The sequence below is a fragment of the Clarias gariepinus genome, chromosome 27, assembly GCF_024256425.1.
Source record: "Clarias gariepinus isolate MV-2021 ecotype Netherlands chromosome 27, CGAR_prim_01v2, whole genome shotgun sequence".
Taxonomy (NCBI): domain Eukaryota; kingdom Metazoa; phylum Chordata; class Actinopteri; order Siluriformes; family Clariidae; genus Clarias; species Clarias gariepinus.
Genome location: NC_071126.1, coordinates 18,693,420 through 18,709,821, shown reverse-complemented (window position 1 = coordinate 18,709,821; position 16,402 = coordinate 18,693,420). Strand labels below are relative to the sequence as shown.

The window sequence follows — 16,402 nt, the reverse complement described above, 5'->3', positions numbered from 1 at the left end:
TTCGGCTTGCTCATCAAGGACTATCTGACCATACACATTCAAATTCCATACAAACCTAAATAATTCTTTTGATTGTGTAAAGCTGTTTTGGGACAATGCCAATTGTTAAAAGCGCTATACAAATAAAATTGAATTGAAACCCACCAAGCACAGGAAGAACATGCAAACAGAGATGGGAATCGAGTCTGGTTGGGTATCGAACCCGGACCCCGGAGGTGCAAGGCGACAGTGCTAACCACTACACCACCATGCTGACTGCATGTATGAACGTACATTATTGTGTGGTGGCTCTATTGACCGTAGCGGTCAACACCTTCGCCCCGCACCTCCAGGGTCTGGGTTCGATTCCCGCCCTAGGTCTGTGTGTGTGCATAGAGTCTGCGTGTTCTCCTTGTGTGTGGTGAGTTTCCTTCTACAGCAGATTAGTCTGATTGGCGTTCCCAAATTGCCACATAGTGTGTGAATGAGTGTGTGTGTGCCCTACTATGGACCTCATCCAGTCTCCTGGGATAAGCCAACCACCGTGATCCTGTATATAGGATAAAGACGATGAGTGAGAACATGTTGTTGTGTATATTCTGTATAATCCTCAGGGTGCTTGTATTTTTGTGCACTTCCTGTGTCTGTATGTCGTCTGTATGGCTTCAATAAATCGACCAGGGCATTAAATCTGATCATTCTCATTCCGATTATTAGACAAAGAATCAAAGTGCTGGAACGAGCTGATAGCGGTAAACATCACCACCTCATCATGTTCAGTACAGGGTCACTAACCAATCAATAGGATCAATAATCGTCTCCCCGAGCTGGAGTCCAGGCGTGCACTGGGGTTGTAAATAGAAACGACAGGCTGTTTCTCCTGATGAAGCTCTGTTGTGATGGAGGATGATGATGATGAAGATGAGGATGAGGAGGAGTGGCTCTGGAGTGCCTCCTCCTCCTCCTCCTCTTCCTCACTCCTGTGCACTGGGTTTATACAGGGCAGTGAAACAGCACCTCCTGTATGTGCAGGGTTTCAGGAGGAGTAGACGCCTGGGTTTGTCACTCAGGTCTGATCTGATGATGTGCATGTGTGTGTGTGTGTGTGTATTCATGTATTTTGAATGCGTAATGATTTTTCTCTAAACCGTCCTTTTCGCTCTGTGTTGTGGAGGAGAGGGTCGATCATGTCCTGAAGGGCAAAAAAAACCCCGACATTCATCAGGCTGTATCCAGACATCTCGGGGGGGAAATTAAAAAATGGACATTCTCGCGCTGATGCTCGCTCTTCATCACTGCGCACAGGAGCGCGCGCGGCGGCGGCGGAGTGTCCGCGTGCTCGGCGCCGCTTCCCCGATGGAGCTCCGGCGGAGTCACCGGGCATGAAGCAGCAACATGGACGTGCAGGCTTGGGATTCTCTCAGCGCCGGGAACCTGACGGGGACGAGCATCGCGCCGAGCATCGCCCCGAGCATGGTGAACTCCAGCGCGGCGGGAAGCGCGTGGGGAGACGCGGAGCGGCCGGAGGAGAGAGCGTACCGGGAGTTCGCCATCTCCGCTCAGATCCTCATCCTCGCCGGCTCTCTGTTAGGTCAGGAAACACTCACTGCACTCACACATCATCATCATCATCATCATCATCATAATAATAATTATAATAATAATAATAATATGATGCTGATACACTATTTACCTCTAATTATAGTTATACCTTTAATTATATATTCAATAATTTACATACAATATATACAGTATATATATATATATATATATATATATATATATATATATATATATATGCATGTGTGTGTGTTTTGTTTTATATATTATTATTATATTATATATTATTATATGTTTTGTTATGTTTTTTCATATATTTTCTTATTTTCTTATATTGTGTATTTTGTACTGTACAGTTATTTCATTTTAATTTTACATTTTATTTTATTCTTTCTTAGTTAAATTTACCTTCTATTTTCTTTTTCATATTTATTACCAACTCATAGTCTTTTATTTTAAGGTCACGAGCAGTTGTCTAAGCATTTCGCTGCATATCGTACTATGTATGACTGTGTATGTGACAAATAAAATTTGCATTTGAATTATATTATATTATATATCTATATCTATATCTATATATATATATAGTGTTGTATATAAAAAATCATTATAATAAAGTAAATGTGTATAATATCATTTTCATATATATTAGTTTCACATACAGTATATGCACCTTCATATAATGTGGAATTGTTTACATTATATAATTTTGAAAATTCCACATCATATTAAACAGTAAATGGTTTGTCACATGTCTAGTAGTATCATGACTTAACAAGGATAAAATATTATACCGGTGTGAATCCTCTACTTAGTTTTTGAAGGTTAAGTCATTGGACTACGGTTCGGAAGATCCCAGGTTCAAACCCCACAACCACCAAGTTGCCACTGTTGGGCCCTTGAGCAATGTGTAATGAGATGAAAATGTAAGTTGCTCTGCATAAGAGCGTCTGCCAAATGCTTAAATGTAAGTTTAGAATGTTTCAAGATATAACTGGGGAATAATGATAATAATAATACACTTTACATCTATAATGTGTATATATGAAGGTTATGTATAATTATAGATTATACTGTAGCTGTACCTCTAATATATATGCAGGCGGATCCCAATATATTAAAACACCATCGAAAAGTTGATTCAATTCAAAAAGTGAAACTCATATATTTTATAGATTCATTAAACACAGACTGATATTTCAAGAATTTATCACTTTGTATTTTTGTGATTATGGCTTAATGCTTAATGCCAATCCCAAAATTCCATTTCTCAGAAAATTAGAATATTACTTAACCAATACCAATAACAAAACTCACTCAACTAACACATTGAGTCACTCACTCACTCAAATAACAAAACTCACTCAACCCTTTACATGAATTACTGCATGGAGACGATGAGTCTGTGGCACTGTCGAGGTGTTATGGAACTCCAGGTTGCTCTAATAGCAGCCTTCAGCTCTTCTGCGTTGTTAGGTCTGGTGTCTCGTATCTTCCCCTTCACAATACTCCATAGATTATGAAGATATACCAGCTGTTATGGTAGAAAAATAACTATTCCAATATTACAAGTGCAATTATAATGCTGAATTAACTCAACTAGTTTAATTTAATTGTACCATTAGTTATATATCATGTGGTACCACTGAGGAGTAAAATGTACCTAGTAATGGAAACACAGAGCGTGTTAAAATGATAATGGAAAGATTCACTTTATGTCTTTCTTTAGGTAGAGATGACACAAAAATAAGGAAAAGTACAGCTTAGTACATAAGCTAAACTAAATGGAACTGTGTTGATAGGACAATCTTTTTCTTTATATATACGATTTGACAAAAACTCTGCCTAAAATGGTTTTACTTGCAGAAGAAAAATTAAAAAGGGTTTGTTTTTCTAAAGAGTCCTCCATGTAGAACCCTACCACCTTTAAGACCCCTTGTTCTTCAATAGAATTTTGATGTTGAACCCTCCCACTTTAAAGACCCCTTGGAACCTTTATGTAGGACCCCAGCTTAAAGACCTCTTGTTCTTCAATAGAATCTTGATGTAGAACCCTACGTTGGTATTCTAAGAGACCTCTATGTAGAACCCCACAGCAGACCCATTATTTATCTAAGGAACCTCTATGTGGATCCCTAGAATGAAGTATTTCTTTGAAGAGAACCGTACAAAAACCTTGTTATTCTAAGAGACCTTTATGTAGAAACCTACAACAAATCAAAATTCCCCAGAAAGAATTCCAGACCAGAGTGTTGCATTCCACATGAATTCCTTAAAGGTTTGGTCAGGCCGAAAAAAAAAGAGAGAGAAAAAAACGTTTATTCGTTCCTCCTCAGTGCTTTTATTTTAATCCTTTATTAGGGTGAAGTGCTTTATCCTAATCATGGTCTCAGCAGATCTGGAATATATTCCTGGAACACTGCTTTGAGGCGGAGATACACCTTGGATTGGCACATCAGTATAACCAAAACAGAGCACCCTTCACTATACACACATAACCTGCCAGTTTTCCTGCAATGAGCTCTACCTCCATCACAACCCAGACGCTATCTGAAGATGCTAAGAACTCGTAGTTATATTTGCTGCCAGTTATTGAATCAAACATTGTACCTAATCACTCTGACTCACATCCAGCAGCATCATATTATTTTCCGTTTTATTCCTTTGATAAATAATTCAAAAAGAACTGCTTATGAAATAATAAAAGCAGTGTGGGTAGAAAGTGAATAATGTCGAAGAAGTCAAAAAAAGAGTTGTTGTTTTTGTTTTTTCACATTGGACTGAGCAGCTTCTTGGGTTTTATATATCTATATATCTATATATCCAGGCAAAAGGTAGATCCGACATACAATATCTGATTATACTGTGTAAATTAATACTCTCAAGGACATAATATAACAAATTCATTACTAGTCTATTATGGCTTAAACAGGAAGTGCATTATAAATGCATTTTCAAAATTAGATATGCACTTAAAGGTTTTTTTTCTTTAAATGAGGGAGTGCAAACTTTTGCCTCATCTCCGTGATTGAATACTTGATGTGTTAATTTACATCCAGGCAATTTCCTGCTGAACACCGAGGGTTAATTAGTCATTGGGGATTTGGCTGTAATTGGTGAGTAATTGCAGAAAAAATGATTTATGAGCATGTTTTCTGTAACAAGCTGAAAATAATGTGGGCTAAACAGATGGCCAAGAAAAACACTTTCAACTGTGATTAAAAATAAATAAAGAAAAACAAATGTGTGAATGATTAGGAATGGCCTTAATGTCTCTCGCACATTATTGATTGGATTCACCAGAGCGTCTCTGGATTCTGATTGGTCGAATCATATTTGATAACAGCAGATCAGAGAGTAGTTCAACTAGTACAGGTTTGTGTTGGTTCTATAGTTTCTATAGCAACACATTATATACAAAATGATGCGTAATCGTCAATGACTGTGAAGTTTTGTGTAAGGACACATTTATTTAACAATTATGTTATGAGTCTCCAGTATGAGCACTTTGTCTACTACACTCTGTAGCCCTTTATATAAACCCAAGACATTTTTAGGCATTTTTTGTTAGTACCAAAAAAAAAAAAAACATCCAATTCACACACAACTTGGCAAAGGTTTTTATACTGGATGCCCTTCCTGATTTTATCTGGGCTGGGGACCAGCACTGCATCCAGTAGCTGGGTAGGATGGGGTGTGGCCACCCACCAGTGGCAGACCTCGAACCTGTTAATTGGTCATTTTTCAGGCTGTTACTCTAAATGAACTTCTCGTCTGCGGCAGAGGTAGGTTTTGGTCTCGCCCTCCTGGGACGGCCTTCATGAGAGCCAGTTACATTATGGTGCTTGACGGATTTTGCAAATGCACTTGACAATACTGTTCTTGCAAGAACTATTACAGAAAGGCCGACCTTAATCTCGTACACACCAACCTGTAAATGCTCTTTTGCACAATATTCATTACTGGGTTACTTTTTGCACTAACTTCTTAATTCTTGCTGCTACGTTAAGGAACTGTTTCCCGCTAGCCAGCTAACTAGGCCTCTTAGTTAGCTAGTTTAGTTTTTCTGTTAATTTATGTTGTAAATTGATGTTTACAAAATTGATGGAGGAACGTTGTTTCGTTTCACTGTATATGGTTGAAGTGACAATAAAGCCGACTTGAACTTGAACTAGTTTGGTGTCTGACGCCTCCCCGTCGCCACACACCAGCAGGACTTCCATATAAGGAGGGTTATTTGTATGTTAGTTAGTTAGTTTGTCTGTTAGTTTGTTTGGGTTTTTATAACCGCTCATAAACTAAAGCCGGCACAGATCTGTGACGCTTGAATTTTAAGGGTGAGGGACCAACTCTCTACAGCTGCTATAGCGTAAGCGAGAACAGGAACTACGAAACTTGTTTCAAGGATGTTCTACAATATTAAAAGTAACTATAAATGGATAAAATTTATGATTAAGCATTCTTTAACAAAAAATGTGTAATAGCTGGCAAACTGCAGTATAGTGTAGTATAGGATCCTCTTACATCTCTCTTTAAGCTCGGTTTCCCTCGTTGCTCATATTGTTTAGCAACACAGCGAAACAAGCTCATTACTAAATAAGAACTCGATCTGTCCGAGCAAAAAAAACAAACAAATGGAATCCATAAACGCCGGGGACGGTAATGTTTCCCTCTCCGAACAGCCTATCGCTAATGTCTATCGCATTCGTTTCCGTCGGCGGTGCCGAGCCCTGTAATCTAATAGACGCGTTCGGGTTTCCTTCCTGAAACTGCCACATTTACATGATTAGCATTTGCACTCTGCACACTAATCTGCTCTTTGGAGTCTTTGCTTGCGTACAAACAGTGGCATAATTGTGTTCAAAATAACAAAGGAAAAAAAATGTTAATCCCCCGTGAGGACCTTGTTTTGTGTGGATTGAGGATTTTGATATGCTAATGAGAGCTAATGCGTTTCACATGCTTATTCATCTGATCCTTTGTTTGTTTGTCTTACAGTTAAAGATGATTATCGGTGAAAGTAAACCTACATGGGAATGTTGATCACTGATTCAAATCTTTACCTATTTAAAAATAAGAGTGCAATACAGTATCCTCATCTGTATTTAACATCTTATCTACATACCCCAGAGAGAGTATTAATGGATGCAGACGCAGTTACTTGTTGTGGAGCGACTAACATTTTCAATGTACTGTACAAGCTGCAGAATCATAATGCAGAAGAAAAATAAATCGAAAAGCCCTTTTTATCGAATCAAGTTGAATCCGACGCCTTCTGAGTGTCCTTTCAAAAAGCTTTGCGTTATGGTTTGGTTTCTGCTCCGGTCGTCATTTAAGCATGTTGTGATTGCTCGATGTTTGCTCAGTCACTTCTTGGTCATATCGGGGCTGGTTTCCAAGCAGTGGCGTAAAAATGGCCTCCTGACAATAACAAAAACAATGAGTCAATTTTATAGACGCTATACAGAGGTCACAGCTGTTAATCTCTCCTCTATCACATGGAGGTTATAATTCATAGAGGGTTAGAAATAAGCCTGCACGCTGGAGACTGTTGACAAATGTTGACACGGTTTCCTGTTTACGTGGACGTTCTAACATCAACCCTTAAAGTTTAAAAAAATACTACTAATGATACCTATAGCTACTACTCACATTATAGTACTGTAGCACGTTGTTCACGGTAGCATATATGGAGTCGGCCAAAATATGGTATCGGTACTAAAAAGTGAAAAAGTGAATTTTCAGATTTGATCATATAACACAATTTTTCATAATACAGTACTTAATGCTTTTTATCTCCTGATCCATGCTTAATTTTTTGTAAATATACATACACATTTATATTTTTATCAGATTAAAAGAAACACATTTGCTAAATACAGTTTCATGCCCTTTTATGTTTTAGTGTCCGGAACTTTTTTAAAATTCAAATCTTCTAACGGTCTTAACTGTCATTCAGATGAAACTTGGCCGATTTAGATTTCACATGAAAAGACATAAACCTGAAAAAGTGTATTATTCTAAAAAGCAAAACTGTTAAGATATTGCAACATCAATTTGACATGGTTACGGACACTACAGAAGCTGTAATGCTTTAATTTAAGCAGCACTTTTTACAGGTCATCTGCTTCTAGAAGCTTACACCAAATTTAGTATCAATACTCATAAAGAAATATGAATAATTTGCATTTTAAGTGATTATTGATTAAAATGAGACAGTATAACGCTGAAATTTTTTTTTTTTCGGCTGAAGTTAGCAACTTGACATTTTTAGGGGAGCGAGATCGGTCACTTCCATGTTGCATAAACTTCAGAAGTTATAGTATATATATTTCATTATTATAGTATAACATAAGAAAAATGATAAAATCAGCACTAATACTGTGTTTTGACTGTGTACAGCATATATACTGTTTATTTTTACTTTTTTCTTCAGTTTAACAAAATACATTGATTTTTAGATTTTTAAGTAAAAACATTGCAACACATTATTTTCTACACTAATAAATCAATGGTAATAATCAACACTAGTAAAACATTGATGCCTTTTTTTACACCAGCTTTATATATATACTGTATATAAAGCTGCACACGCAGATATTTTTTATTTGAGACGTTTATTTTTGATTACAGCACACACTGTGGTGTTCAGTTCATGTATAAAAATGCTTCCTCATGTTTCCAGAAGCACTCTGTCACACACTCCGTATAAAGGTCAAGTAAGAGAAACACCATAGATGTGATAACCTGGTGGTTCAGTACACTTCTTACTTTCACTATTACACATAGCTTTGGTTTCTACTGGCCATTTTTTAGGATACAACTTCACCCAGAGTCCCCACCATGGTCCTTTATGATTTACATTTAGGCTTTGGGCAGATGTTCTTATCCAGAGCGACTTACAAAAGATTCTTTTTTTTTTTTAAATGTGGGATTCGTCCATTTATGATTTTTATTGACCACATTTCTTCTCTGACCTCGACAGTTCAGCACTAAAGAGCTCTATATTAAACTTATGTGGTCAGTCTATTAATATTTGGATCGTACGCAGTTATAACGATTAAATACAAAGGGGAGAATTCGATATCTTAGGATTAGAATAGTTTAGTTTTGTTTATAATTTTAAATATCAATATCGGCGCTTTCAATGAAGGTGACTGTGACATATTTTTGGATAATAAACAGTAGCTATGATTAATAATGCGTGGGAGAAATGTGGTGTTTCCAGGTCAGTGTTTGAACACATTAATCCATCTTTTGGCTGTTTCCTAATAATGGGTTTCTATAGAGCTGAAAATAGATCTGAAAACGATCGTGTTGTTTTTCTGTACTTTGTACAGCGGATTAATGCTCATGACGAGGCGAGTGTGTGTGTGTCAGGGATTCGGTGTTGCTTGGTTCATGTTTTTAGTGCATTAAGCCATGGTATGCTTAAGTAGTTGTCTCCTGCTTTTATTAATACATCCTCTGTAGGCTTTTAACCAAACACGTGTTTTCCTGCTTGTTTGACTTTACCTTAACGTTCCCCCTGTCTGTGATCGTGATTGTGTATGGGTCAGTCATGAAACAAGATGTCTTGTGTTTCGTCTGTTCTTTTAACATACTCTATAAACACACATATTATCCATTCATGCCTAAACAATCTATAATTAAGAATTAGAATCAGATAGTAACTGAAATAGAAATGAAGTTCTACATAAGGAATAATGGAGGACTAAAGGATTTATTTAGGGGAGAATGGGGTCTCTGGTCACATTTCTTTTACACGTGATAGGCACATTTGTCTTTTTACTACAGAAATATATATTTAAGGATTATTTTGTGTATTTCTTACTATATTTATGTACTGTATATAAGATTTTAATTGTATAGCGCTTTTAACAATTGTAATTATCGCAAAGCAGCTTTACACAATCAAAAGAAATATACAGTGGAACTTTGGATTGCGAGTAACTCCGCCTGTCTGGAAAACGTCACGTGATCAAAACTGAGCCAATGATTCTTTTCTCTCTTTTTTTGCGATCATCTCCCATGCTTGGGCTCAGTGCGCATGCATCATTCGTAAAGTCAACATCCGTGCACCCACATGTGTGTGTGCATGCGTGTAAAGCAAAAGCAAGTGTCATAGGAGAGGTTCCTCGTTAAAGAAAAGATTCGCGACAAAGCATTGTTTTCATTAGTGTGTGTTTGTATGTGAAAGTTGTCCTACACAGTAGCCCCCTACCTCCATCTACCCGGATGGGCATGACGTTGCAATTGAAAAAATGTCACAATATGCATCTGCATTGGGGTGAAGCCAACAGGTCACACTTAATGCTTTCTATTTATGGCCCAATATGCTGTTTTATTTATGTATGATGTTTGTTTTCTTTTTTTTTGTAGAAAGAGTGTGTATGTAAGTCAAAGAGAGAGAGAGAGAGAGAGAGAGAGAGAGCTGGCCGAGGCTATCAGTGAATAGAACAGTGTGTGTGTGAGAGAGTGCTGAACATTCAATATTCAATTCACAGCGAGTACCAGAATAAAAAGTATTAGACTCCTGTCTGCTCCCAGCCCTTCATTCCCCAGACATCCCCTGAAATGGTACACAGTAACCCTCAGTCCTGTAATATGTATCATGTGGTCTCCTTCATCATCAGTAGAGGAGACTCAGGAGTGTGTTATGGCCTCAAGCAAAAATATGCATGGGGGGGCTCTCCAACCAGCATTCATCATGATTATCACCAAATCAGTTTTTTTTTTTGCACATGCTGAAATTTTGAAAGATTGATGCATGTGACACAAAATCAGGCAAAGAGTTGAGAAAGTAAATTCCAAATGCCTGCTCCAGAAAATATATCGTGCACACCCACACTGATCCAGGCTGGACAAATCGCCTTTGGGATCGGAAAGCTTATATCATGTAGTGGAGAATGCAGGATTCAAAAACACATCATAACCTTAAACATTATTTTTTTTGGTCGGAAAAATTCCATGTTTTTTTTAATTATAATTCGTTCTTTACTGCACATTCTGTTTTCTTTTACAAATTTTATTAAATCAGTACACAAAAAGAAAAATAAAGGAGTTAAATGAAATTTAAATTGTATGACATTGTTAACACCTTGATGTGTCCAAGGTCTTTACCTTTATGTATCAAATAAGAAAAGAAATCATCTCAACCCTAGTTTATAAACCTGTATATATGAACAATTATGTATACACGAGGGTATAGTGTAGGTAGTTCTAATTAAAACTAGACTTTTGATTGTACAGAATAATACAACGCAGTTAGTACAAAATCTGGAGCCATTATCAGACTGCCTGTCCGAGTCACATCTGAAACGCTGGCCTCCCAGGAACTCCCTTAATGTTTCTCCAAACACGAGGAAATGACGTGGAGTGAGGTCAGGACTGTACGGGGGACGTGGCGATATCTCCCAGCTCCCAGAGTTCCTGTAATGTCCTGTAAAGTGGAGCTGGTGAACGATTGTGTGTACTGACGGATGCGTGTCTTCTGCATGTTGGTGACGAGATGTATGTTGATTTCCAGGAATCAGGCGATCCACTTGCCGAACGTACACAGGAACGACTGCAGCCTTCTCCTCGGCCAGGAATGCACGTCTTCTTTAAAAGCCGCTCAGTTGTTTTACCGCGGCTATGAGCCTTAAGTCTTCTGTAAATCTCAATCACTTTTACGCCAGAAATTTCATCACAAGTCCGAGTTTGACTCGGACGCCTCCGGGATTTTACCTTTTTGTTTGAGTAAAACACTTTTAGAGAAGAATTTCCAAGTACACCTTTAATATAATAATACCGTGTGTACTTGCTTTATTTCTATTCCCAGTTTCTTTTCTAAAGATAAAACTTTCAGCCAAAAAAGGTTATGCAGTTAGAGTGTGAACAGCAGTGTGATCTAATGTTAAAACATGGATGAATTGGCATCTCACCCCGGGTGTACCCCGCCTCGAAACCTAAGTCTCCTGGGATAGGCTCCAGTCCCTCCGCCACCCTGAATACAGGATAAAGCGATACAGACGATGAGTGAGTGGTTAACTTTATGAGGTACGTGTAAGTCTAATGTTCTTAACCTGGTGATTTTCTTCTTTATTAGTCTGTTTGTGTGCAGCCTGTGTGCTGAAACGAAGCAGAACTGATCATGGTTTATTCTCGTACGCTTCTCAGCGCTTCTACTCAAATATATTCCGTTAGAAGTCCTTCTGCAGGAGTTTTATTTTTATTTTTTTATTTACTTAAAAGCACACACACTCATACTCGTATGAACCTGAATAACAATTTAGTAGCCCGGGGCTTTTTTCACTATGACTCATCTTTTGCTTTGGCTTTTTTTTTTTTTCTTTCTGTCTTTTCAGAAACTACAATACTCAGAAAATATAATAAGTATATATTTTTTAAATTATTTATACAGCGCTTTTCTCGTACTCAGACTGGGCTTTCTAATTCCATTCTCGACGAGAGTTAAACAGCAGATGCAATGATGTCGTATTTGTCTGTGGTTAAAACAAGACAAAAAGGGGCAGAGGAAGAGATAATGGTCTTAGTGTTTTCAGGTGGCCTCCCGTGAGAGAGAGGAGAGAATGTCAGGCCATGTCAGTGTGACACATAATGGCACTACAGCCTCGCTCCAGTTACAGGTGGATGATAATGGAGAGAGATGAAAGCTCCAGGAAGAAAAAAGGGAAAAAAGAAAAAGAAAAAAAATAATAATAACAATACGGTTAGGGCAAGCAGCGTGCAGCGTATCAGAGACGTGAGTAATAACATGTGGTTATGTAGAAGGCAGACTGACGTGATCTCATATTAGGACATGATAATAATAATAATAATAATTATTATTATTATTATTATTATTATTATTATAGTCATTTCTGTCTTTCCTGAAAGATTTGCATATTCATGTTCCTAATTAAATCAGGCGATGTTTAATCTTCGTTAATCAACACGTCGCTCTTATTTCACATCGCTCGTCCAGAATACTAACAACAGCGCTGCTCTCGATTCGTCTCTACCTAAAGATGGTGATGCAACAGCTTGTTTACAGATCAATTAGTGCATCGAGAACTTGATATGTTTTCCCCCCATAACACATCAGAATCCGATCAAGAGTACATCAGGATCACACTAAGATAATAAAATTGTGTCTCAATACATCAGGGACGGTTGGCTCTGTTGGGGCGTCTCATTGTTCATTCCACCTCTTTTTTTTTTTTTCCTTTCCTCCCAGGCAACGCCGCCGTGCTGTGGTGCGCCTGCTGCACCAACGTCTTCAAGACAGTCACCGGGCGCTTCATTAAGAACCTGGCCTGCTCGGGAATCTGCGCCAGCCTGGTGTGCGTGCCGTTCGACGTGCTCCTGAACGCCAGCCCGCGCTGCTGCCTCTGGATCCACACGCCAATGCTCTGTCGGACCATCAAGTTTCTGCACAGGCTCTTCTGTTCGGTCACCGTGCTCAGCTTCGCGGCCATCGCTCTGGACAGGTGAGATCGCCCGCGCACTCGTCTCCTGCCCGGCCTCGAGGCTCGGGGTTGTGCTTTCATAACCACACACCTCAAGGCAGCTTTCTTTCTTTAAATGAATTATTTATAGGAAGCAGTAGAAGCTGAAAAATTATTCTAACTTCGTTCTTATATGTGAATGTCAAGATAAATTCTTAAAATAAATAAATAAGTGTGTTAGTGGTCAGTATATACGGTATTAATGGTCAGTTTTTTTTTACTGTAAGTCTACCCTCATTAAAAATACATTGATACATTAAAAAAGAAAAACCATACAACCTATGCACTATAATGCAATGCAATAAATTTGGAAACATAATTCAAAGTCACAATATGAACAAAAACAGTCTAATATCTCCATCACATATTTTAGCTATTTGCATTATGTCAAGACGTATAGATAGGTGGACGCAAGAGCATGCTTAATTATTATTAAGGCAAATTTCCAACAAGATATCATTAAAGAGAAATAAAGAAATGAAGCACACACCTCTATACTACATTCAGTATAGCACCTGGTTAAGATAGTAGTTTCAATAATCAATAATCAATAATATTTATTTTTTAATTACTCCAAAATATTTTAAACAATCATGAATATCCATTGGTATTAAAAAGAATAAATAAAAAGTGGTGGACAAAGTAAACAAATCCTATACTTCGGTAAAAGTAGAGATACTCACTCTGGGTAAAATATTACTCAAGTAAAAGTAGAACTCCTCACTTTACATTTGTACTTGAGTCAAAGTCCAAAAAGTATTTACTTTTAAGTGTACTTAGGAATGAAAAGTACTGAATTAGGATTAATTAGCCTTTAAATGCTAGCAAAAAAAAAAAAAAAACCCTCTCTCTCTCGCTTTTGATACGAGAGCCAATTAGCGGTCGTGATGAAATTGTAGACAAGTTTTGGTGCTTCCATGTTATTACTGTCTTGTTCCTTGTCTTTTCCTTGCAGGTACTACTCTGTGCTGTATCCACTAGAGAGGAAAATATCAGATGCCAAATCCAGAGACTTGATCATATACGTCTGGGTTCATGCTCTCATCGCTAGCATCCCTGTGTTCGCCATCAGTAACGTCACTGATGTCTACGCCACCTCCACCTGCTCTGAAGGCTACTCTCTAGGTCAGCTGGTTTACATGGTGCTCTACAACATGACCACTGTGATCCTACCCCTGGTGGCCGTGTTTGTAGCCATGGCACTGATCCGGCGGGCGCTGAGCACCAGCCAGAAGAAGAAGGTGATCATCGCGGCACTGCGGACGCCGCAAAGCAGCGTCTCTATTCCGTATGTGTCTCAGCGCGAGGCTGAGCTTCATGCCACGTTGCTCGCGATCGTGCTGGTCTTTGTGCTCTGTAGTTCGCCGTACATCGTGTTGTTGGCCTACCGGGCTCTTCCGATCACCGGACAGCCCTTGCAGTGGCTGCATCTAACCGCCATCTGGCTGCCGAAAGTGTCTCTACTTACCAACCCACTGTTTTTAGTGATGGTGAACCGGTCGGCACGGCGCCGCCTGTTGGACGCACTGGCACACGTTCAGCGCCGCTACAGCCGGAGGAACAACTCGATTGGCATTGGAACAGCATCTGAGCCTGGCGCGCTCGGTGGGGAAGCGCTCGCCCGCTCTGGCAGCCAGCTGCTAGAAATGTTCAATATCGGCCAGCGTCAGATCTTCAGGCCGAATGAAGAAGAAGATGAAGTGGAGGTGAACGAAATTGCAGCGGTAGCCAATTTCCAGCCCAGACCCGAGCAAGCAGCTGCAGCCTCGGTAGGATTAGCAGGAGAAGGAGGAAAGGAGGAGGGTTTAGCTGTGCCGAAACACTCCCCTGTTCAATACTGTGCATATTCATCCTCGCAGGTGGCTCCTGCAACACCCACCGACCCCGAAGATGCCTCGCAGTTCGGGTTCGGCCCGTTCGAGCTGCCTCCTCAGTGGCTTCCCGAAGCTAGAAACAGCAAGAAAAGACTTCTGCCTCCACTGGGTAACACGCCCGAGGAACTGATCCAGACCAAACAGTCCAGAGTACGACCCGAGAGGCGCATCAGCAGGAACAACAAGGTCAGCACCTTCCCCACTGTGGACCCCTGAGACCCTCATCGAGCACCGTGAACAAATCCATACAAAATTTTAAGTAATAAAGAAAACTCTTATATTTTTTTCTTTTTTTTTTTTTTAACAAAATGCCATTGTTTACCAGCAGGAGAGAAATCTTTTCATTGTGTTGTACGTAGCTAGATGTTAGCTAATCTCAGGCTCCGGAAAACGGTTAACGGAAAGAGTTTTACAGAATTGAGAGAATTGTATGAAATGAAACAAACTGGATTTAGAAATAAAATTACATACAAAAAGGTTATACTGAATAAAAGACAAAAGTTGGAATGTGTAAAGTTAGAGTACGCAATTGCTAATTCGAAACATGTTTTTGTAATATTTAGCATCTCGCAGTTTTCAATAAAAGATCTACGCAGAGATGAAACCCTGGTCTCTTACATCTTACACTTCAGACTCTTTAAGTACATGAAAAACAGACGATGTGAACCACTGACACTCAGCCAATCAGGACAAATTTAATATTAAAACTTAGTCAATACATAAAACTCTGCCTCCTGCATTAGCTTTAGGGTTTTCTAGCATAAATGCTGTTTCAGTGCAAATATGCAGCGGTGGGGTTTATTTACCCACCTAATTAGCAGTCAGGCAACCAGAAGGTTTTTACACTTACAGGTACCAGTTTATACTTATTTTATTAGCATCATGTAGTGTTAGCATGTGCTTTATTCTGGCGATGCTTCCCAGATGATTATGTGCGGTATTATAGTTGTTCCGAGGGATGTTGCGATAAAATGTCTGGTGAATGAAGGCGTAAAATGATTTAAAGAAGACTTCCAGCACAGACCGATGCACACAAATGAGACTCTTAGTCGCAGTTAAACATCTGAACTGTGAAAACGTTGTAAAGAAGGCGGTATGTGCGTGAACGATGATCCCAGCAAAGGTGGCTCCGAGCCTCCTGCAGCCGTTCCTGTGAACATTTAGCGAGTTGATCGCCTGATCCTTGAAAATTCGCAGATACAGTGGGTATAGAAAAGTATCATCCACACCTTTAAAATAATCACAATTTGTTGCTTCAGCCAGAAACGAAGACAAACACAGTGTGTGTTATCTAGCTGTATTTCCTCAGTGCAACTTTTAACAGCCAAGTAAAAAATAAAAAAACCTGTACATGTAAGAAAGGAAATAGAAAAAGAATACAATCACTGATTAGCAGTGTTGGGTGTAACGCATTACAAAGCAACAACGTTAGAGTACTTGGATTACTTTTTTGATGTAACGAGTAATGTAAGGCGTAATGTCCGCCATTTAAGTACT

The 16,402-nt window shown here is 39.0% G+C and overlaps 1 protein-coding gene across 1 annotated transcript; it reads left to right on the top strand.

Moving 5' to 3' along the window:
* The first annotated feature begins 1,022 nt into the window (after window positions 1-1,022).
* Window positions 1,023-15,509, top strand: gpr176 (G protein-coupled receptor 176). The gene is made up of 3 exons (XM_053488928.1): window positions 1,023-1,570; window positions 12,761-13,013; window positions 13,987-15,509. Exons 1-3 carry the CDS (start codon window positions 1,375-1,377, stop codon window positions 15,119-15,121), a joined length of 1,584 nt encoding a protein of 527 aa, XP_053344903.1. The 5' UTR covers window positions 1,023-1,374; the 3' UTR covers window positions 15,122-15,509.
* Window positions 15,510-16,402: the final 893 nt, after the last annotated feature.